This window comes from Thermobia domestica, chromosome 13, assembly GCF_964235325.1.
Source record: "Thermobia domestica chromosome 13, izTheDome1.hap1.1, whole genome shotgun sequence".
Classification (NCBI taxonomy): Eukaryota; Metazoa; Arthropoda; class Insecta; order Zygentoma; family Lepismatidae; genus Thermobia; species Thermobia domestica.
In genome coordinates this window covers 202858488-202884385 of record NC_137466.1, presented here as the reverse complement: position 1 = coordinate 202884385, position 25898 = coordinate 202858488, and the positions used below count along the sequence as shown (strand labels likewise).

Below are 25898 nucleotides of genomic sequence, written 5' to 3'. Positions count from 1 at the left end.
ACGGAGTTGTGTAAATTAGATTATATTACACCAAGAGAAATAGTCTTTAAAGGAAAATTATTCTTTAAATGATTTTAGTATGCACTCATAAAATAAAACATGAAACCCATCTGGTAAAGTGAAGTTGAGAGGGCAGCCAGGTAGGCATACGGATATATAAATCAATTCTTTAGAAATAACAAAATTTCACTGTATGGTTTGTTTCTAATAACAACATCAGTTTAGGTTAGATAGCTTAGGTGATAAGGACACTCAAGGATCACCAACAAATTTGAGTGAATTTGTATAGCTAACCTAGTTTTGGTCAGATGAAACTTCAAGTTTCACGAGTATCTAGGAGTTGGCGCATTAGTCATGGATCATCTCAGGTTTTCTACCAAGGTCCCTTTCCGCAACTGAGAAGCTTCCATGCTCCACGGCCTGCACGTACGATTTTTCTGTTTTAATATTGTCCATCAATTGAAGCCTCTTTAGCCCCCTCCCTCTCTTTCTTTCCACCATAGTCTCTAGCACGTCCCTCATGATACAGTTCCTTCTTAGCCAGTTTCTCTTTCTGTTCTTAATAATATCTAAAATTGCTCTTTTCTCCCCCCACCATTCCTAACACACTCTCTTTCGTTATCCGCTTGACCTAGCTCATTCTCACCATTCTTCTCCACACCCACATTTCGAAAGCTTTTAGTCGTTTTGCAACACTTTTTGGTAATGTCCATGTTTCTGTCACGTAAAGGATTTTATGTAATACGAGCTTTTGCAACTGTTTTTTTTTTTTTCTGCTTTTACCTTCGTGGTCACTGGCAAGCGAAAGTCAGTTTCATGAGGGCTGGTTGCATATTTTATCTCTTCATGTCAATACGGAAATCAATTCAGTGTATGGACGTTTTACGGTGGCTGTCGTGATAAAAAATGCATAGTTATTTGGCGTATTCTTGGTTTAATGTCTGTTTTAAATTTCAATTCCTTTTTCAATCTGCGCTTTGGATCGTTGGAATATAATGATTGATCCGGTATATTACTATTGTGCTGCCAAAATGTCTTGAGCCGTGGCAAAAATACGAACTGAAGCTCACACCCTCACACACCCACGCGTTGAGCCAATAAGAGTTCAGCTGTTGCTAAGCGAGAGAAAGCGAGTGGAATTCCTTCAGCCGATAGCAGCGCTTGCAACGGAAGACTAGAGATCAAGTCAATATGGCATTAATAGATAATTTCTTGTAAATTTAGTTTTAAATTAGCACCAAGATATCTTGTTTTGAAAATAAACTATCTACAGAAATTTGCCCGAATATTGATGAAGAATACCGGTATTCAGTAGTCCTGTATATTTTGCAATTTTATTTCTCATTATTTCACTGGCAAAAAAGAATTTTAACATAACTTGTATTCAGAAGTCCACACAGGTTTTATATTTCTTTTCGGCCATAATTTCGATGTCGGGTTATTAAACTGCAATATAACAATTTGTTCTCCAATTTAACCCGCACTATTAGGATAAGAAACTGCACTAATGAATTGTTTATAGCGAATGTCTTTGATCGTGTATCATATACTAAATATTCAATATTCAGCGGTGAAATCTACGTATCCTTTATACACGTTTACAGATAACTACAAGATAATAACTCGTAACATTAGAACTCCACGTGTATCGTTGCAAAAATCCTGAAACTTTGTAGTTTTTACGACAAAGTTGATACCATGTAGATCAAACAATTACTACAGTAATTTCTGTCCATAATTTGCACCTCATGACAGTAGTTACGAACTGTTAAGCTAACTATTTTCAGAGGGTATTAATGCAGTTAGAAACTCCTATAATTATCATAAAATTAAACAGCAATTATTGTGGAATAAAACGTAAACGTAATCCAGTGTAACGAAACTAAAAAAAAAAAAAAAAATCTATTTAGTGAAAGTATTTTGATATTATATATATATGGTGTTACAAAAATGTTTCACACTGTTTTGGGAACAGATTCATCACATCAAAACAAGAAAAAAGTTCATATTTTTGGACCTGTGTTCAAAAGTGGATATTTTCGGAGTTATAAGGTGCCGAATACGTGAAACAAGTGAACTTTTAAAGATCATAGCTCAACTACTATGGGACCTATCGTAGTCGGGTCAAGACATCCCTGAGGAAGTGGTATGTGAACTATCCAACTATCCATGTTTAAGAATGCTTCAGTTCTTGCACACCAATTTTTAGAGAGGTAGGTGGGGAGTGATCAAGTACTCCCAAACAGCCTCTCTAAAAATGATTGTGCAAGCACCTGATGTGCTGAAAGATGGATATTTGGATAGTTCACATACCAATTCCTCAGTGATGCCTTGACCTGACTACGATCGGTCCTATAGAAGTGGAACTACGGATCATTGGATTTTTTGGCACACTATAATTATATTTATATATATATATATATATATATATATATATATATATATATATATATATATATATATATATATATATATATATATATATATATATATATATATGTGTGTGTGTGTGTGTGTGTTGACTTGATTTGACTTGACGATTTGGAGTTTAACGCCCCGTTCAGCAGCGAGGCTATATGAGACGTGGACCTACTGATTAACGTGGAATCCGAACCACATGAACTCCCGCCGGGAATCGAACCCGGGCCTCCCACGCCAAAGGCGCGTACGCTAACCGCTTAGCCACGGAAGAGCTCAATGTGTGTGTGTTATTTGCTTCACTTATTTATTAACAAGGCTCCAGATATGAATGCAAAACCGTTTTTCATATGTTATTCTAAAGGATATAAACGTGGTAGTTAAACTAATTACTTCATTTTATTTTAATTCGTTATTCAGGACTCCTCAAAACACATTTTTTTTCTTTCTGAAGATTTTCCTACTACTCTTACCTATGTTTTTATTTGTTGTTCATACCTCATTTGGTATACTTCTTGCGTACCAGAAACTTTGTCCCTCCTAAAAAATTACTTTAGTATGTACTGTTTTCTTGATTCTAATTGCCGAAATGTTATTTAAAAATAACTCTGAATATCACCGCTTTGAGTTTTTCCGATAACATGATATTTAAAAAAAATACTTGTAATGCCATTGTGATCGCAAAGAAAACATGGTTTTAAAAAAAGTAAAATTCGTCTCTTTGGACTTGGCAACTCTGTTTGAGTTCTCCAGCGTTAATCAGAACCACATGCAAGCATTGACAGCGCTCGTGGTTGTATCTCATTCACGCGTTCCTTGTTAACGCTAATTCGGCATTGCCAACATTTCTAGACATTTCGCTATAGCGCCTTGTTTGCTCCAAGGAAATATATGTACATACATGATACTTAATGCCAGATTAAATCTACGAGTTTTGTGTCATTGAAAGTGACTGAGGTTTTCAACGCTATTGTATTCGGAATCTTACATAACGACAGCAAGTTTTCATCTCATGTCCATTGTGTGTAATTACTTTCAACGTGTAAGTACGTCAAGTAAGTGTGTGGTTTACTTCTATATCGCTAATTCAATTTTGATACTACGAAGTTTCGCTATAGAAATGGTATAAACGTTTCGTTTGGTGATGTGATTTGCATTATTTTACATTTTTAAAAATGTATTAATTGTAATAATTATCGGAATCTTGCTTTCTCTCTCTCTTTATATATATATATCAGCGGTTTCTTTTTTAAAATTTTGACTTTTGTGTAACAAAATGCAACCGCAATTTGTAAGTTTTGTGCCGCACTCTCGGCAGCCAAGAAAGCCATTATTATTATTATTATTATTATTATTATTATTATTATTATTATTATTATTATTATTATTATTATTATTATTATTATTTTATAGAGTGAAATAGTAAACATTTTCTATACATCACAAAGAAGTATGATAATGAAAAGCAAAGTAAGGAAAAAGTAACAGCAATTATATTTTTATAAAGTTTTAATTTTTTTTATAAAGTTTTAAGTTTTAATTCTACAGATTGCTTAAGCTGGTAGATGTTTTCGGATGTGTCCATATATATATATTTAAATTTTGTTTGTTTGAATCTGTATTGACTTGAAGAAACGGGTAATTGGAATTATGCAGCACGATGTCAATTTCATTTTTTTTAACGACAAAACAAAGTAAGCTATTTCACACCAAGTTTAGTTCTATGTATCGAACTGCTATTCTTATCTAATTCGTTTTCCGTATTTTAAACATTTGATACCAAACACTACTTTTCCCCCGTAGCTTCAATGTAAATAAGCAAGCTTAGCAAAACAGATATATATATATTTCTAGGCCAATACTATGAAACAAATATGAAAAATAGGAGGGCAAAAAAGAGTCCTGCTAAGGTCCCATATTTTAGATAGTAATCTATTTTTTGAAAAGTAAGCTCGAGTCTTGGATTTGGAGAGTCGATTGAGCCACTTTCTTTACAGATAGAATAAAATATCAAAGAGAATATGATCTCTGACATCAGTTCTTAGAGCCTGTTTCCAATAATTTGGTTTGTAGTCAGCAATAGATTGTGTTCTTGAGAGCCAACAGACACCTAAAGGTAAACGTCGGGTTTCCAAGAAGAATAATCACTGACCTTTAACTGTATGTAAGATAGAAAGAGAACCATTCTGTCATAAAGGAAAGATTATGATAAACTGTTTTCTGTTGCAAACATAGCCTAGTTCGGTTATAAATTATGATCATAGATGCGTCGCATTTTGCGATACAATTTTTCGTTTTTACGCGTATCGCAAACTACGATGCGATACCGCTTCAAATAGGACCTATGTATTAAAGATGTTTCCAAAATGGTCTCTGCAAAGGAATTCCAGTTTGTTCTACATTAGTCTTCACTGGTTGATATGCATTTTACTTCCGAACAGTAGGATTCCTCTTAGTATTGTCCTTCCATCTGCGCTTAGGTCTTCCTAATGATGGTTTTCCGATTGGGTTTCCAGTTAAAATTTTGAAAGCGTTCCTGCTTTCTGCCGTTGTGGCTACATGGCCTGCCCACCTGACCCTCCTAGGTTTGATGACCCTAACAATGTTTGTAAACACTATAAATTATGTACAGTAGTTTCTCGTTATAAAGATTTCCCCATTCCTCACTACCGTTCCACCTGGGTCCGAATATTCGTCTCAGGATCTTGTAAAATAAAAGAATGAAAATGGTGCAAAACTGAATATTGCAATACAAAAAATATACAAATACAGTAGACCCACAATTATCTGCGGTCTTCCTGTTCTTTTTTGCTTCTTCCTTTGTCAAAGTACTGTTAAGAAACTTCAAATCGCAAATAAAGAAGAGGTGTTTTAACACACACAAAAAAAAATCAGTTGATTGATACTTTTTGTGAAGAGCCGCGGTGGCTCAGTAGTAAAGCGTTCACCTCTGGTGTGTGTGGTCTCTGGTTCGACCCCACCTCGGCCAGGTGGGCTTTGTGGTGGACAAACATCATGTGCATGGGTTTCCTCGGGGTTCTCCTCTTTCCTTCTCCTTTCTTCATTCTCATTATCATGCGTGGGACGTAAAACCCAAAGATTTCATTTCATTTTTAATTTTGCTAAAAAGTAAATAATGAAACTTGTAAATAAAGGAAATTAGTGTTTATTACGTCATAAACGTGCATGTGAGCCTCCAACTGTAAATAACTAAAAAGGAAAACATTCAGAAGTACTTTTGTGTTGATTTGTGTCCTTTTTCGGTCATTTTGCAGAATATCCGTTTTAGCTGCATCACCCAATTTTTCGGATAATCGGTAGTTCACTGTACAACAAAAACTGGATTTTAAAGTAAATTAAAAATGAAAGATATTGTGAAACTTGAGCCTTGTGTGATTTCACTAAGGCTCACAAGCGACGAGCAGAAATAATCAAAGAGCTTATTACATACCGGAAATTGCTTAAGGGGCGTCGCTGGGGAGAGAATGTAGTAAAAGAGTAGTCGTGATGTAAAATAGGTTGAGAAAGCCTGGCATAGTATGTTCGATTTTCTACCGCTGCCCATACAGTAGACCCCATAGACTTCATAGGCTGAATTATCGGTACAGTTGGAAATTTTCGAAATGAAGTTGAAACATATGTTGGCCCAACGAGTTTACGTTGGATATCCAACCATTTGTCGTCATTTATACAACACTTTATGTTGCCCAACCAACCATTTGCCGTCATTTGTCATTTATCTAACAGTTTACGTTGGCCAACCAACTATTTATCGTCATTTATCCGAAAGTTTATGTTGACCAACCAACCATTTGTCGTCATTTATCCAACAGTTTATGTTGGCCAACCAACCATTTGCCGTCATTTTCCACCAGTTTCGGTCTCTCCACTCTCAGTCGCAATTTTACTCATTTCGTAATATTCTCAATTTGTCTCTTTACTTCAGATCCTTATTTTAGGTTTGCCTTTCTTTCTTTCTTTTTAATCAGAGGGAAATGTAACAGGCCACTTTATTCATTTTCTACAAAGGTTTATCAGAAAGTTAGCTCAATTTTCGATATGCTGAAAAAAACGTGCAGAGATAAATATCTTAAGTGTATCATGTTTGACAAATGTATCACACTTAGATTCGACATAGGAACCATTGCGGTCCAGTTTCAACGTGACTCCAAACCGTCCATGCCCTTTGAGAAAAAAAAAAAAGCTCCAAATTCCCTAACCAGGTAACCGTAGCCTGTTGTGGCTTTTGCACTGTATCGAAGCGCTACCCACGCACTTGTTTATTTGGGGTCAAAATAAAAGGTAGTCGAAAGAGGCTAAATCGGGGCTATACGGAGGATAATGAAGAATTTCCAGTTGAACCTCATGATGGGTGTAAGGGTCCGTTGGGCTGCATGTTCGTGCGTTATCATACAAAAAAAAAAAAAAACTCTCGTAGTGTCCCTTTTCGTTTCTGACGTATGACTACTTTGTGCCTGTCTATAGTTTGGCAGTACTTGTTCGCAGTAATGCCTGTGCCTTCGTCATAAATTCAACATGAATAACACCCTGACGGTCCCAAAACACAGTAGCTATTGTTTTCTTGGCAGACGTTATGATCTTGAATTTATTGGCCATGGTGACAACGGATGTTTCGATGTCATGCTCTGGCATTTTGATTCAGATGTCCATAGTGGTATTGGGGTCTCATGATGCGATGCGATGAAGGAATGAATTTCCTTCGTGGACATATCGTGAAATGAGTAAGGGAATTCTTTTGGTTGTCATTCAGATGTTTTGGCACCCAGCGTACACACAGTTTCTTGAACCCAAGTTGGTCATGGACTGTACACCTCACTGAACCGTATGATATTTGCAGTGCGTCTGCACATTATAATGCAACCTCACTCTTCTGTCTTTATGTATCATCACATTGACGTCACACATTCGTGTCGGTGATGAACGTTTGCTGGTCTGTCACTTTTGTCATCATCTGTTACAGTCCCCCTACCACTTGCAAATGCGTTGCATCACACATACACTTGTTTCTGCGACATAACACTCTCTTCATAGACCTCAAACAATTTGCTATGAATGTCAGATGTCTTCTGTCTCTTGACCCATAAAAAACGAATAACACCCCGCGCCCCCTTCATGGAGAAATGTTCAAGCGGATGTGGTATCTTTAAATCGCTCTAGACACTAAATGGGTTGACGTCGGAGGCTGTAATTGCCGTTAGACTTGCTTCATCTTACTATCCAAAAAATTAATTAGCTACACAAAAAACTCTAGGTTTTAGATACTTTTTTAAAATTATTATTTTACATTTTTGTACTAAGCTTAGTGACTCCGCTTATTTACATTACGGAAAGTTGGCTACAATTTACTTGCGGGCAGAACACTCATACATACATACATACATAGATGTTAAGTTCTACATTGACAATTTAATCGGTTGGCAAATAGTGGGCCAAGTGGTTAATTACGACGTAGGGCCAATGTTGCCATTTGACTATAGTCTACCGTTTCACACTGTTAAGTTACTGTTTGTGCACTTAGAGTCGGAATTGAACCTGGAACCTCAGCAACGATGGAATTGTCTTAGTTTGCATATATCGAAAGAATAATGAATTATATGTATAAATAATGTACTTGGAAATATTAACATTAGTAAGTTCTGCTAAACACGTGAAAGAGGATCACGCGATTCCATGTATGGAATATGGATGGCCGTAATTAAAGTCTTATGAGGCCCACTAAGTTGATCTTAATAAAGTTTGATAAACATTTTATAGTAAGAAAAACTACATATACTTTTCATTATAGGCAATCAACATTTCTTTGCTACTGTGCATGTTGCATAAAACTACAGAATATTGTAGATTTTTAAACTTGATATCGATAGTCACCGTTAAATGTGAAGATATTAGCTCATTGACTCCGTTAACAAATTCTAGCTGTCAAAGTCCGGCTCAAACCTTTTGACGTCTGTCCAAAAAGCCAATAGTGAGCAGGTGCAACGTTGTCGGATTTCACTTCCTTTCCTGTATAGGCATAACGTGAAACAGATATTGAAAAACAGATTCGTTCTCACAAAATTTATTAACGCCATATTGATATTATATCATAAGAACGTACCTTTGAAATTGCTTTATCCTAATCCAGGTACAAAGCTATTAGATAATATCGTCCAACTTGCATTGGATATTGTGAAGAGAAGGACACGCCTTGAACGTCAGGAGGTTTGAGTCGCACTGTAGTTAGCCGAACGAAATAATAATAATAATAATAATAATAATAATAATAATAATAATAATAATAATAATAATAATAATAATAATAATAATAATAATAATAATAATAATAATGTTAGTAAAGTTTTAAAGCTGAGGAAAAAAACTTGCATGAGAATCTAGATAAGATGACCAATTGAAGGATTCAAATCAAAACCTTTTGATTACGGAGCGATGAAGTTAGCAGTTTACACTTACTCTCTGTTGGTACTACTTGCGGCAATATACACATCGAAATAATAATAATAATAATAAAAATACACTATATGAATAATATACGAAAGAGGTATATTCGACTCATTAAAACATTCATATTTTTAAAATTTCAAGCACACAAACATAATCTCTTCTCATATAATTGATAGTGGTAAAAATAATGCATTTGTAAAGTATAAATATAATGACCTATGCTTTCGAAACAACTTCTTCTAATCTGCTGATAAGGACTTCTTCCCATGTTTTAGTTCTCTTCAGATTATTACTACAAAGTAAGAAAATACATTTTACGGTCTGTGTTTAATGCCTCGTTTCTCCATGGAGCCTATAACTATATATTTGTAAAATAAATATTATGTATGTTTAATTTCAGTTTTGTTCGTAGGCATGGGAAAAAAACAACATATCCTTATCTCTAATTATATATTTTACATTCCACATTTATGGTTGATTGACAATTTATTAGTATTGTATTTTTAAGCTTCTCTGAAATTTAACTCACTAGTGTTAAGAGGGATTTTAGCTTGCCAGCCGACTTTTTTTTCCCTTGGATGGTGTGTGGTTAGCACTTCGGGTCACTTCAGTGCTAGTGTATGCTTTCTGCAAACTGTACTTCGCTATTTCTTAATTCTAGGTAGCTTCACAATATTGGTACCCTCAAGATACCTGTGGCCAATATATAAAAAAATATATTGTTTTCTCCTCTAAAACCACATAAGAAATCATTTTTTTCAACCTGGAGGCTGCATAAAATTTAGACGTGCAGTGGACACAACGGAATAAGCCGCAAATGGAACAAAGCGTTGGGATTTTCAGTACAATGTCGAAATTTAAGCTTTCTCTCTCGTGTTTCAGTAATTATTGTATGAAATGTAATGGAAAAACGGGAAACGTGCACAGTCCATCCACTGTGGGTGCAGCTTGAGTTAAAACTGAAATCTTCTGTTTGTGCGAAGTTGAGTAGAATAACATAATATGTGCACAGTTCATCCTGTGTGGGTGTTGCTTGAATTAAAACTGAAGCCTGTTTGTGCAAAATTGAGTGGAATAACATAACACGTGCCATCCTGTGTGCTGCATCCTGAGCTAAAACTGGAACTACTTTGTATGCGAAGTTGAGTGGAATAATACAACACGTGCACAGTCCATCCTATGTGGTTGCCGCTTGAGCTAAAAGTGTAATCTTTTTGTTTGTGCGAAGTTGAGTGGAATAACAAGACACGTGCACAGTCCAATCTATGTGGGTTTATCTTGAGCTAAAACTAGAACTTTTCTGTGTGCGAAGTTAAGTGGAACAACAGGACACGTGCACATTCCATTGTATGTGGGTACAGCTTGAGTTAAAACTGGAACTTTTCTCTTTGTGCAAAGTTGAGTGGGATAATAGGGCACCTGCACAATCATCCAATGTGGGCGAAGCGTGAGCTAAAACTGAAACCATTCTGTTTGTGCGAATTTGAGTTGAATAACGGGCAACGCGTACCGTCTGTCCTAAGTGGGTACAGCGTGAGCTGAACTCTTAAATTTCATTCCTGTACAAGTCGCTAGGTAGCGCTTATCCTGTTGTCCTCCGCACGCTTAAATGTGGCATTGAGTCCGAATCAACTGAACTTCCACCATGAATAATCAATCCCAGATTTCCCGCATTAAAACAATATATCGCGAACAGAGAATATCCTACGTCTAATTTGTAAGAATGTACTATAAATACTATTAAGATTGTACTTCGAGCTTTCAATTAAAAATAATACTGACAGTTAATTTTGTTTTTCTTTTATGCAGGAAGTTCCCGCCAAGTGTCGAGGTGACGCCCGGAAAATGAAGACACGCCTATGGATCAAGGATCACTCCGAGTCGTGTATTTCACGGTGGGCGGGGGCAAGGAAGAAAGAGCCGAGTTTCCTTCCGATATCCCCCCAGACGAACTCAAAGGTAAGTTTTTCCTCCATATTATATTGCTTCCATTTTCATATCGCCTTGTTCAACTTTTCTTCTCTTTTACCCTGTATCCCAACAATACGAGAACAAAAGACCAAATCATAAGATGAGCGAAACTCTATTTTGTGCTGGTGTACTTTTTTTTTTCATTCTTTCTGAGAAATGAAATTTAGACACGCATACGGTGTTTTTGTTGTTAGAAGATGAACATCTTTTATGCTTTGAGCGTGACGAAGAATTTCTATCGTTTCCCTCGGAATAGATTCATTATATTACTTTGATTCGTCTTACACATGAAAGAATTTAATTTACTTGTCTTTAAAATGTAGTCTCTGTAGAATGCTATCAGCTACGAAATAAATTGAAGCTTGTACAGAAGTAATCTTCATTGTAGAAGTCCGTAATGAGCCTGTAAAACTTTATAAATAACCTACACACATGCATAGTGGCGTATTTAGGATTTTGTTTCTGGGGGAGGTTATGCACAACACGAGGAAGCAGGGGAACAATTGGCTATCTGAGTTTGAGAATTAAAATATATTTTAATTTATGCATAAATTGGAGTTTTAATGGCAAGAATTGAAGACTGGTGAATCTTATGTGATATAATACACACAAAGACTTAACAGTGAATCTAACCCTTTATTATATTCATAGAAGAAACAGGAAGCATCCTCTTGGCCTACCTAATTTCTCGGGCTACTTTTTCCCCCTCTTGATTTTCTTTAATTCAAACATTTACCTTTCTTTATAACTAAACGATGTAAATATTCCTTTGCTATAATAATTAAAGTTCCGTTATGTTGATATCCGTGCAAGTTGTTGTGAATCACAAGTTTCGCTTATCAGCTCCTCTTAATTTTGGTGCCACTGACGACGGCCATCTTGAATCACAACTAACAACGGTTCAAAATATGACAGGAGAAACGAAAAAAAGTTACAACTAAGAAAAAGAAACAGAAGAGTAGAATGTATGAAAGAAAGAAAAAAGAACGCAGTTTTCACATGGAATGAAATTTGACAAATACAGTATTATTTTGTGAACAAGGAACATAAAAGAATGGAGTGTCAATGAAATTCTTAGAAGTGATAAGAAGGATTATTGTTGTACGTGGAATGCAAAAACTAATACATTTATTTCGTAGGGGACTTGAGCCCGATAGCTCCTCAATACCCCACTGCATATGCATATAAGTATATATGCATACGATGGCTATGTTACAAATCTCTGGAGGTGATCCAATGATCAAAAGAACTAGTATTGGAATCAAGGTATAATCCAATATTTCTGTTTTCTGCAATTTCTTCGCCGCATCTAAATTCGGCCAATTCTAAAGAAAGGGATTTATATCTTCCTCCCCCCTTCCTCTACAGTGACCACTATCAGCAGCGAATAACACACTTTCAGTTTCAATATTTTGTACATTCAAGAACAAAAGTTCTTTCCATTTGGTAAAATTTATTTTGGAAATAACGGTGGTGTGCGCGGAACGTACAGAAAATTCTATTCTTTTTAATTTAGTGAAAACTGTACTCAAATTGTCTTTCCATTCTGAAGTTATTTACGAAACTAATTTTATCAAACGGAAATAACTTCTGTCGCTGACTGTACAATTTATTACCTGGAAATCAGGGATAAATTGTACGCAACTCATTGTAAGCTTAAAAAAAAACTCTATCCCATAGAAGCGTTATGTCATTAAATAGTATCTTCTATGATGGCTCTGTGTGGTAGAGCGCTCACTTCTGATGCGTGAATCCCTGGTTCGATCCCAGCTCGTGTCAAGTGGGCTTTGCAGTGGAAAAGGGTTTTCTAGGGATTCTCATTCCTCCCACCCCACTTTCTTCATTTCATCATTGTCATTCAATGTCCTCGTCACCGTACCCCTTAGCATCGAGGCATAGTCCTGGAACGTAAACTAGCCAGATCAATGTCTTCCATGAGAGTTACATAAGTGAACATTTCATATTCGTTGCTATTAACTGACCCTTTTCCTCTCTTCACGGTAATTTTGCTCAAGTTTAACGTATAATTTGAGAAAAAAAGATTAATAAAAAATCTCCTTCTGAACACTCCTGATTATAAGGATAAAATCAGGTTGAAATTTATACTGTACGCCAGAAACATTGTACCCTACAAGAAACACTTAATTACCTCTGTAAAATGAGTAAGTTTAGAATAAATGTAGCTGGATCTGGGTTCGAACTGCATCACTTCTGTACGTGCCGATATGAAGAAAATGTAGAGAATTATCTCTACATTTTCAGCCAACTGGTTGCAACAAATCATAACTTATATTGGCTGAAGCATTTGGTTGTATTTATAATGTAATCAGTTGGCCAAGTTTCTGGAAATGCTTTCAGAATGGGGAAATTTGTTTCAAGAACTTGGCAGATTCGATATCATAACTTGGCTGAAGAATTTGACTGTATTGATAATGTAATCAGTTGGCCAAGTTTCTGGAAATGCTTTCAGAATGAGGAAATTTGTTTCAAGAACTTGACAGATTCCATATCATAACTTGGCTGAAGAATTTGACTGTATTGATAATGTAATCAGTTGGCCAAGTTTCTGGAAATGCTTTCAGAATGAGGAAATTTGTTTCAAGAACTTGGCAGATTCGATATCATAACTTGGCTGAAGAATTTGACTGTATTGATAATGTAATCAGTTGGCCAAGTTTCTGGAAATGCTTTCAGAATGAGGAAATTTGTTTCAAGAACTTGGCAGATTCGATATCATAACTTGGCTGAAGAATTTGACTGTATTGATAATGTAATCAGTTGTGGCTAAGTTCTGGAAATGCTTTCAGAGTGAGGAAATCTATTTGAACTTAATTGGTATCATAACTTACCGTGGCTATATTGATAACTTTTCCCTTTTGTACTCGTTTGGAACTTGACTTCTTGAATTTGGTATATTCTCATGCGCGTATATAAACTACTTAAGACACAAATACCCGTAACAGAGTAGCCTACGATTACTTTTTTAAATGAAATAATACAATACAGTACAGTACGCAACGAATGTCTTTTTCTTATGTCATATAATAGAACATTCTCTTTTCTCATTTTTAATCTGAAAACTCCTCGAAATGAGCCGCGTACAGGTTATGAAGTTATTTGGAAGGGATCTTTTACATTCTGAATATTCATACATTGCTTCAAGCCATCCACATTTAACGTTTACTTAACATTCTCATATATATTATTTGTTTCTTTTCTTTCTTTTTTCTTTTAATGCTATAGTCACAGTGCACGTTTCTGACAAAAGAAATTTATAGACACACTGATTGCTTTTAATTTTTATGGCTACGAAAATGAATGTTTATTAGAGCAATTAAAGCAAGCTTAACTCCATCCATCTTGCCTGATTAATAATTTTTCTTCTGTTAGTTTGTTGATGGTTTATATTGTTCAGGAAACAAGTGGAATAGGAGGATTATATATATATAAAAATTACAACATACAGTTTTAATGTTCTACAAGCATGTTTATTTATCACTGCACATCACGAAACTAAATGAAGTCAACTTTAGAGTATATATATATGTACGCTAATGGTCAATATCCTCAAGGTATTTCATTTTGTTGATCTTCACGCAAAAATATTCAAAAATTGAGTTCTTTTTTTAAGGGGTGTAAGTCTCCCATCATTTGCAACAGACAATAAATATTGGATAGAAGCTCGTAAGCAGTAGTTATACAACTTCTGTGTGTGCCCAGAAGCCAAAAGTTGACTTAATGCTGCACGAGTTCATTATGGCCAATTCTCCGAGACGTGCCAATAGTGGTATTCGCCTCAGAGGCTTTTTTTTGCTAGCCATGCATCTTGCTATCCAGCCAATCAGAAGGCTTAAAATAAGAGATTCAGAACTGAGGCACGCGAATGGTCTTTCTTTCCTCATGTTTTACAATTAACAAAGTAAAGGAAAAAAAAAAAAGGAACAAAGTTCAGTGTGTTTCGTCTCTAGCTAAACAACTGATAACGAAAATGCGTTTATGACGAATACCATAAAACGATTTGCCACTAATGGAGACAATTAAAGGACTCTATAAAATAAACTCTACTACTTTGTCTTGCATGTTACTTAGATCCTAAGGCCAACATGTTAATGACTCCGAAGATATGTTTGTTCTTTATTTTTTTTACAGCCACACTAGTGTAGTAAAGGAGTACTCAAGTCACGGAAAATTCTCGTTCAGCTACTAAATATAATTCCTAATAAAGCTTATATAATCGCTCCACCATTTTCCGGATAAGCAACTATGCACACAAAAATCCGGATAAGGCCAGGGTTTCCTGCTCGCTGATAAGAATGGGTGATATCTAGCATTTATCTGATAAGATTGATTATAAATGAGGGTACCAAGCATCGTTGGTACCCTCCTAAATTATCAACTTGCACATGATAAAATTTAGTTTTAATTCTTAGTAACAGAAGTTCTAACTTTCTTTTAGCCAATAGCTACAGGTCTGTGTGAATATGACATATTATATCCGCTTTCTGTACTGCTCCTGCAACATTTCTATCCACTGTTCTCCCTGTTGGACTAGTGGTTATTGTATGTGCCTCTGCTGTACGGGGTTCCGGGTTGGATTCCCGATGGGAAACCCTTGAAATTTGAACGCATTACGGTGGTTCGAATTCACGTAAAACTGTGGATTCACATCTCATATAATCTCAGTGCTGAAATGGGCGCTAAACTTCGACCAACGAATGAACAGTTATGTGTCCCAAAAGGTAAGCAATAACTAATGGTCCTTCAGTAAATAGTCAGGGAAATTGTTCTTTCACCTTCATCCGCAGAGAAAATAGAAATGTTTCAGCAAAACGTATATTGATGTGGATATATCCCTATATATCCACATCCGCACAAACCTCTCGTTAATGGGCCATCCCAATCTTTATTTCTTTTTATTTAAATTTATTACAAACTTGGGTGCTTGAGGTTTGAGTTCGGTTGTCCCTGGGATTTAGATCGGTCAGATCCTGTCTCATCGAGCTGAAAAATGGCATCAATGTATAATATTTTTCCCCTTTTGGTTATTTTTCGAAGTTACTGTTCCGTACTAACACCCTGGCTAATTAACTCTATGGAATCCGAAGGTTCAATACCGCATTCACAAAAGCTCTCCATTGACTTCTGTCCCCGGTCAACTGGATCCGGTTTCCACTTTTTAATCCTGTTTCTGCGAGATCCTTGTTAATGTTGAACTCCCATCTGTACCTAGGTCTTCTTATGTCCTTTCTTCGATTGAATTTCCAGTTAAAATTTTGAAACCGTTCCTACTTCCTTCCATTCTTGCTACATGACCTGCCCATCTGAGCCACGTAAACTTAATTACCTTACCAATATTAAGTAAACGGTATAAAATGTGCAGTTACTCGTTATGAAGTTTCCACCGTTCTCCATTCCCTTTCTTCTTGTGTCGGAATACTCGCCTCAGGGTTTTATTTTCAAATACTGTCAGCCTGCATTCTTCCCCTGAGTAAGCGTCTATGTTTTGCAACCATACAGCACAATAAGCATAATTAAACTCTATATTAGTGGTTCTCAAACTTGTTGTTACCGCGATCCATATTAAATACTAAAAAGTACTTTGTGGCCTACCTACTTTTATTCAAATACATATTGTCATTCTACGAAATGATGGTATTTCAAACCAATTAAATTTTGTAAATCATATTTGTAATTTTTTCATATAAAGGTAACACAGAGCTAACACTATTCTCAACGCAATGCGTTACCCCGTGATAGATTTTGACTCACCCATTCTCTTTCCATTCTAAGGCAGCATCTCTACTTATTGTACAACAGGGCAGGGCTCTAAGTACGCACTTACTCTTCACTTCATTAACAAACGCTTTCAATTTTTATTTTCTGAATGATACTTACTTTACAACATATGTTTCTGCGTTAAAATAAAATGTTCACAATTAAGAGGAAAAACTTCTCGCGACCCACCAAAGAAACAGCCCATGACCCACACTTTGAGAAACACTGCTCTATATCTTATAGGAGCCGGAGATTCAATACCGTATTCACAACAGCTCTCCACAGTAGCTTCTGTTCTTAGCCAATTGGATCCAGTTTCTACTTTGTATTTCTATTTCTGCGAAATTCGTCTTAATATTATCCTCCCATCTGCACCTAGGTCTTTCTAATAATTCTTTTCCTATTGGATTTTCCAGTGAAAATTTTGAAAGCGTTTCTACTTTATTCATTCAAGCTACATGTCATGCCCACCTGAGCCTCCTAGACTTAATAAACTTAACAATGTTACGTACAATGTATAAATTATGCAGTTCCTCGTTATGAAATTTCCGCCATCCCCCATTCCCGTCTGTTTTTGGATCGGAATATTCGCAGGATTTTATTTTCAGATACTTTTAGTCTACGTTCTCCCTTAAAGTGTACGATTATGTTTCGTAACCGTAGGTCTACAGTACAACAGGTATAATTATGATTTTATTATTTTAAGCGTCGATAGGATTCGCGAGGGCAAAAGTTTTTGGGTTGAATAATAATGCGAATTTCCTGCTTTCAGTCAACACTTAATTTCTTTGTAGGTAATGGATTTGATCTGTTAATGTCAATCTTAGATATTTGAAAGTATCCACTTTGTCGAAAGTATTATTTGTTATTTTAGCGCATTTCATAATTTGTCGTATTACGGTCACGGCGAACTTCCATGTGTTTAGTTTTCTATCCATTTACTTCTAAACTTATGACCCTACATGCATTTAATAAAATTTCTGCATTTCTTTCTATTGTCCTCATATCATCCCGTACAATTGGCATAATTACCGTTTTACTGTACGTGTATCTTATAAGCTTCAATCAACACACTATTACATAACCCTATAACACGTGAACTTACAAGGTATTGCGTGAAATTGCTTGGTTGTATTTATGTTTTTTGTCAGTAGAGGGGCTAAATGGAACGAGAACTACAGTTGAAAGCGAAATCTGAACCATTGTAGTTCATCCGATGTTTTCCCGTCCGAAATTGAACCCAGAACTTAGAGCAAGAAGTAATTGCGGGATAGCAATTAGCAGCAGGAAGAGGTGAACATGGAATCCAAACCATAGCGACTAATAATTATTGTTGTTAATAGATTTTAAATTTTGAAATAATAATAATTGTCCATTTAAAATTAGCAATAAATCAATGCTTAAAAGTATCATATTATATGTGGTTTGCATTAAACTAGTGCCGTAGCTAAGGAGGGGGACTTAGGAAGCTATAGTCTACGATTCAATATTATAAAAGTTCTTAAATATTAAATTATATTTTGACAGATAGAAATAAAGTTATTGTGTCACTTTCTTCCCCCAACAGACCCTAGTTGCGTACTGGTTCTTACGTTGTATACAGGAGATCTAGGTTCCATTTACAGAGCCATCCAATGTAGCGTCTTCTCATCATACTTTACTTACAAATGTCGAGTGATACCTTGAAATAGACTACTGTAACTGCAGACGACAGAGACAACACTGATACCACTGGTTGCAGGACAACGAGGTAACAGCAGTGCCAACGCCTCTCCTGGAGCACATATATATACGAGAAGATTCCAAGGAAAGACATCAGTCTGCGACTGGTCATTCCTCCTCTAGCTTGCTTTGGAGCTCTAGGAGATACTATCCCAAAACCTCTAGTTTACTTCGGAACTCTAGACTTTCCATCTGCCCTCTTAGCTTGCTTGGTGCTCTGTTGGGCATCCTCATTTTGTTCACTTAGCTTGCTTCGGAGCGCTGTGACTCTTAAGCCCCTCACTGCTTGCATGGAGCATTGGGGATCCAAAATCCAATCCACCTAGCTTGCTTCGGAGTTCTGTGGAGATCTTGCCCTAGACTGCTCGGATCTTGGGTCACCTCTATTTACCCAGTATTTGAGAAACAACAATATAGTAATATTTTTATAATATACTGTTTATTAGTAGATTTTGTAATAACAACCGATAGTGGGAGAAAACGATTCCGGATTGTAATTTGCTCTTATCTATACCTGCACAAGCAAAACTTTAGAATATGCTCTCCATTTGTTGTAATTTTGTTTAGTAAAATGCGTATAAACAAGTGTATGGAAAACATTCTAAAAATTGAACGGGATATGGAAACTGTTAATAATAGCTATGATACATTAGTAAATATTGACACTAGAGAGACCTTTCCAATGGGTTTCTTTTATTTCAATCGACAAATCCGTCATTTGTGGAGAGTACCGTTTTAAAAGGTAACTAAGTGGGACATCGGAAATTCGTTTTAGTGGATGTGGTTAAACTACGTATCTCTTTCTGTCTGTGTGTTTGTGTTCATATCTAGTGGGAAAATATTCTGGGAGAGCGTTTATATCTGTTGAAAAACCACTAATTCAAAAGCACCTGTCGTTTGATTTCCATTTGAGCCAGCTCGGAGCGTTAATAATAATAAAGCACCGAGCAATATTTAACATTTGCAAATACATAAACTAAATACAGCTTTAATGATTGAACATACTTTTTTTAAGCTGATTCATCTGGAGTAATGGTCAAAGGTCTGCATATGAACGAGATTAATTATGTATTTTATAGTACTCTTCAAATAGAATGGTAGAAAGTGGATGGATGGTAGTGATAGGAACTTAAGTGATTCAAAATAGAGGGTTATTGCACTGGTATATATAAATCTATAATGTACTACTGAGCATTCAGAATGAGATGTATTGGATAGATGCTAAATACGTTAGAAAACACACACACACACACACACACACACACACACACACACACACACATATATATATATATATATATATATATATATATATATATATATATATATATATATATATATATATATATATATATATATATATATATATATATATATTAACTGTGTAGCTCTTTTATATGAATATCTTTCGTGCTGTGCGTTTCATCATTAGTGAAATTAGCTTAACGTTTCGAATAAACAAGAAACTTCACAGACAAACTTGAGCAGCATGTTCACGATAGATGCACTGTTTCGGCGACAAATGTGTAGATGACAGAAGTAAAGGAAATCTTTTGGGTTTTACGTCCCACGTTTCTACTGTGGAGACTAAAGAGAGTTGATTTGAGTTGATTTTAACGTCCCCTTCAGCAGGGAGGCTATATGAGACGGGAACTACTGATTAACTTGGAATCCGAACCACATGAGCTTCCACTGGGAATCGAACGCGGGACTTCCACGCCAAAGGCGCGTACGCTAACCGCTTAGCCGTGAAGGAGCTCATGTGTAAGCTGAAGAGAATAAATAAAATGACAAAGAAAGTGAGAGGAAACGGGAGAACCCCAAAAAACTCATCCACATAATGTGTATCTATCACAAATTCCACGTGGCCTGAGGTGAATCGAACCAGGGACTCTACACGCCAGAGATGAACGCTGTACTACTGACCCACCGCGCCGCTCACATATTATAAGTAAACGTGCACACGCAATCTTTGTGACCCTTGCAACACTGGGCAGTAGTATGCTAACAGTCTGCAAGGTTGGAAATTGGCAACTGGAAAACTGAAGTTGAAAACTCCGTTGGCCCAACATAGTTGAAAGTGTATGTTGGCCAACCAACAATTTCCCGTCATTTATCCAACCGTTTCGAGCTCCTACTCCAAGTCGCAATTGAATTGGTTTGCAAATGCCAGGCAAAGTGGCCAATTCTACGAACATCCAACGATGACAGATTGTGTAACCGATTGTTTCCCATTGTTGGGCCTACTGTCTGTGCTGCCTGTGATCGTCATCTGTTTTCTTTATGCGCTTTACGACGGAACAGTGTGTTATCAATTTACATCACGGTGACTTTTTCGGTGCCTGCGCTATTCGGCGGTCCGTGACTATCAACCACAAAGACAGCAAATGAAAATCGTGTAAGGTTCAGTGCTGCCAACTTAATAGAACAAAAATGGCGGGCATTTCAAAAGTTGCATTCTTTATGGGATACCCTTTATATGCCAATTTGATACACCAAATAATTGTATACAGTAGTGCAAAAGCTGATGACACCTATTTGCGATATAATAGGCGTAGTCATTTCAAACTTATTTGCATAAAACAAACTGCCATTACTGTATTTGTAGCAACGTATGACTTGTGTATTCGAGACTTACGTGCTTGCCAGACCTAATCCACATTTTCCTCAAACTAGCTCAGTGGTAGAGCGTTCACCTCCGGTGCTTGGGGTCCCTGGTTCGATCCCAACTCGCGCCGTGTGGGCTTTGTGGTGGACAAACATCGTGCTCGTGGGTTTTCTCGGGGTTCTCCCGTTTCCTCCCACTTTCTTCATTCCACCATTTCACTCATCTCTCATCATCACCGTCTCCTTTAGCCTAACCGGCATAACCGTGGGACGTAAAACTTAAAGATTTCATTTCATTTTTTTCCCTCAAACTAGTTCAGATGTGAAATATTTAATAATATTGTAATAACTTTGTGTAAAACTTCGTGAAATTGTCTGAGGAACACAAACTTCTAACCAATCTTCGAAGTACTAAATAACCACGGAGGGAAACTTTAGGATTAATTTTTACCTTCGCAATATTTTGATCATAGCAACATTGCAAATGTAGTCCTTTAATGAAACATTGAGAATTTAGTGTATTTACAAATATTTTATAACGAAATTTCGAATTGGATTTTTCCTAACAAATCCGACTTTCTCCTCCTTTATGGTTACTCAACAGTAAAATTCAAAGTCCTGAATTTGTAATTGAATTTGAATCTGTATAAAATCATATCTAAGTTAGCTGTTATTAACTCACACGTATATAGCACAGATAACCGGATGGATAACAGTTGTTTAGTCAGTGTTATAACTAACTAACTAATTCTATGGCCTATGGAACCCGGTGGTTCAATGCCGCGTTCACAAAAGCTCTCCACTGACTTCTATCCTTAGCCAATTGGATCCAGTTTCTACTTTGTATTCCTATCTCTGCGAGATCCATCTTAATATTGTCCTCCCATCTGCATCTAGGTCTTCCTAATTGTCGTTTTCCGATTGGTCTTCCAGTCAAGACTTTGAAAGCGATTCTACTTTCTTCCATTCTAGCTACATAACCTGCCCACCTAAGCCTCCTAGATTTGACAACCCTAACAATGTTGGGGTTATACAAGGTTTAAATGTTTTATAAATTTGTCGCACTTGTTTTGTATTTTGATTTATTTTGGGAAATAGATACTTTTCGACCTACTCTTGGTGAATTTAGTGTCATTTCTCTATGCTGATCTTTCATTGGCTAATTATGATACTGGGTCGAAAAAGGCCCGGGGGACAAATACATAAGCTTTAGCAATAGCAAAATAGTAAGTGGATCATTTGCGACCCGGGGGGGGGCGTAAATCGGTTAATTGGGGTATACAGTGAAAAAGTATTTATTCTGGAAATTTTAAGTTGTTCCAATATGTTTAAAGCGTGATTATCAAGCGTAAAATGAAAACTTGTAATATCAGAGTGCACACCGCGTGAAGGAATTTGGTTAACCACAATGTGGTGAACACAACTTGAAAATTGTAATGTACTTTGAGAGGAGACTGCAGACAGTAGTACAAATATAGTCTCCAGTTTTCTCTCAGCAATGGTACCCTCTGTTCTTCATTCAAAAATTTTTAGTGTTGCTATGACAACAGATTTTTATTATATTTTACATTACTAATGTAATGACATTTTCTCAATTAATACTGAAATCGGAAGAGCTGGTAGTAGATGTATTTCACTTCCGGTTTTAGCACAGAGATCAAATATATTCTTGAGACGCTTAATTGATTGCACAAAACCGCTATTCGGAATGTATTAGCGCCTGTACTCTATAGTCATCAACCTTAAAGCCGGAAGTGATTGATTTCTACCATTTCTGGTTTGAATAGATGATTAAGAGAGAAGGTGGTACCTATTCTTAAAACACTAAATCGATTTTTGTAAAAAAAAACAAAAACGCTTATAGCTACTTCTGATTGTTTTTGCTCTATGTAGATCAATATTGAAACCGGAAGTTGTAGTGGGATTCTATCACTTCCGGTTTTAGTATAGAGTTAAGGTTGGGTGTAAAATGTATTCTTTTGTATTGATTGCAGAAAGCCGCTTTTCGCTATCTGTTACCGTTTTCGCTTTATAGTGCGGGTAACATTAAAACCGGAAATGGTTGATTTCTACCACTTCCGGTTTGAATATCAACGAATGCGATTCCTAACTCCTGACCTTCTACCAAAAATCCTGGCCTAAATTGATGGCGATTTATCAAGTAGTTCTTGAGAGCTTTTGTCTCGCCGACGGTACTTGAAGCTTGTGTAAGCATCTAGTTGGACATGGTAGACCCTATACTAAAAATGGAGTAAGCAAATTACTTAATCCACCTCAAGGAGGCTATACAGAAGGTTTCTTTTAGTCAAACTAGAATAATGGTTCTGATGTATACTAATCTAATCTCTCAGAACGATGCTTTTATAGAGTCTCGATCTCTTTCTGTAACTAATGAATAGCAGAAACCTTATGGTTCGTTAAGCTTCAGATAGAAATTGAATTTAATTTAAAATTCAGGACACAATGATGGCTATAATATGATCATCGTATGGTATCAAAATTATGAAGCGTGTAGAACACCAATACGCAGTGGCGTATTTACGATTTTCTTTTGGGGGGGCTTTGCTAACTTTCGGGGAGGGCTTTGCCTGAAAATGTGAAAATTCTGCAAGATATTTCATATACTTTACTATAGTAAGTAAGATTTCGGGGGGGGGGGCTTAAGCCCGGAAGCCCCCTTCCCTAAATACGCCACTGCCAATACGTGTTGTAAAAGAGCTTCTAGATAGAGCGAACAAGCTTAAAGCTATCTCGTGCCAATAACATATTAACATCGGAAGACAACTGGTCATCGAAACTCCTGCTATTGATAATTGTTCGTGCAGTCAAAATAGGCAGTTGCACAAAAAAAAAAAAAAAAAAAAAAAAAAACTTTCCAATTATATTTGCAATTAAAATAGGCTTTAGATACTCGTAAAGTGTTACACAATGGTAGATATATAGCTTACAATTGTGTGGAATAGAAAGAGAAAAAGATATCACTAAGTGTGCACAGAGGTGGATCTAGAAATTAAAAACTGGGGGACAGCCAGACCTCAAGCTTAAATTATTTTTGTAATTCAAAAAAGTGGTGGCTTAGGCCCCCCGACCCCGTGCTAGATCCGCCACTGTGTGTGCATGTGATAAATTACTAAATATGTATATAATACACGTTTTGACGAAGAAGAAGGTACTAGAACAGGTGACTAGTTTTAGGTACCTAGTTAGCATTATTAGTAAAAAAAAAAAAAAAATCTGAAATGTGAAGAGGGAATATGTAAAACTAACTATAGGAACGGTGATACAATCCTTGAGGAAGAAGATTGATAGGTTGATTCGAAGTTTAGCGTACCATAGGAACTTGGAGAACAGTCAAAGAGTTCCCACGGTCTTTTGTGGGTCTACAGTAGAACTCACAATGAATTACGCTTTGTAATTCGATGCCGAACACCCAGATTACTGTGCTAGGCTACTGTTCTCTCAAAGTAAAACCATAATCCAAACTGATTAAAAATTTTTAATAAGTAATATATTTTATTATCAAATGCAGGGACGAATCCAGGACGGATTTCTGGGGGAAGGGGGGTTGTAATACTGCTACTTAGAGCTACTCCAAACTCTGGGATGGATTTTAACATTATTTATATATAAAATAAAAAAGTTTCCTCTTCTGGGGAGGGGCGCGATCGCCCCGATCACCGCCCTGTATCGTTCCCTCGTCAAATGTTTATTTAATTATCATTGTTCTTAGCAGTACTCCATTATCTCTGTACACAACATCCATTAGTATTCAGTGTAATATGATAATCTTATCTAGTCAAGCCACGTTAATATGACATTTTCATTTATTTTTTGTTAGAAGCTGCCATAATTTTCACAGATTTATTTAGAATCATAATATTAGACACTGCACAGGTATGTAAATACCAAATGATTCTTTTAGAAAAGGCCGAATAGGTTTTTTCTTTCATGATTAAACAATTATTGGAAATTTAAAATTCGTATTTGTGTATTAGCTTTTAACCTTAACGAGTTTTCATTAACATTTGTTTACACACTTTTTTTTTATCTTGCCTATTGCGTTTGAAGAGTATTGTTTTCAGGTATTGTTCGTTGTGGTTATTTGTGTATTATCTGTCAGGAAAGTAAATGTACACCTATTTTTCGAGTCTGGCATTCCTGCGCTCCATCCGTGGAGAGTATGAGAATTAAATCAATCAAATATTTACTGAGGGGCAAAGAGAAAAGTTTAATCTGAATAAGACATTGCAGAGGGGCACAAGCTGTGAATACGAATAGTGCATCGTGTAAATAAAGAACGACACCGAAAGAGAAAGCCACAAACAGCTGTTAAACTTAGAAAAAAGACTAAAAATTGTCGAAGTGGGAACATAAAACACAAATACAACAAATACGCCGACAACTAAACGTTCACCATGCTACGATCTTGGTGTAGTGGTTAAGGTGCTGGCTTACAAATGCAAAGGTCACCAGTTCGAATCTTTGGTGAAGACATTCTTAAAATTTTTTGTTAATAATACATGCAGCTCATGAGAGATGGGAAAAGAGGTCGTATTTAGTTTTTCGTAGCAATTATTATTGGTAATGTTTAGTACTCATAATACTTTTTGTCTTTGCGTATTCCTTTTATTCTTTTCTTCATTTCAAAAGAGAAGAATATCCGAACAAATGCCACCAAAATTCCTCATATTTTGAATGTAAACGCCATTTGCAATTAGTAAAGAATAAAAATTGAACGTTCCGATGTAGCTGCAATAAGGAAAAAAGAAAAACATGGAAGTGGATCATACTCATGGTTATTAAAAATACAATTTCTACATGCCTTACACCTCCCTACCACGTTTCTACGTTAGCAAGTAAGAGGTTTGTGTTTAGGGTAGTCTGGTCAATACGTTTTGCAAAGAGGCCCGGTTTAGCTCTGACGCACAACAGGTGCGAGCAGG

General features: G+C 36.2%; 1 protein-coding gene across 2 annotated transcripts in view; it reads left to right on the top strand.

The window, feature by feature from the left end:
* Positions 1-25898, top strand: part of LOC145668959 (uncharacterized) — a 590098-nt gene that overhangs the window by 284965 nt on the left and 279235 nt on the right. For both annotated transcript variants that reach the window (XM_081737250.1, XM_081737251.1), the window contains exon 2: positions 10690-10839. In XM_081737250.1, the coding sequence (XP_081593376.1) occupies positions 10740-10839 (100 nt within the window). In that variant the 5' untranslated portion in view covers positions 10690-10739. The remainder of the gene's footprint in view (positions 1-10689; positions 10840-25898) is intronic.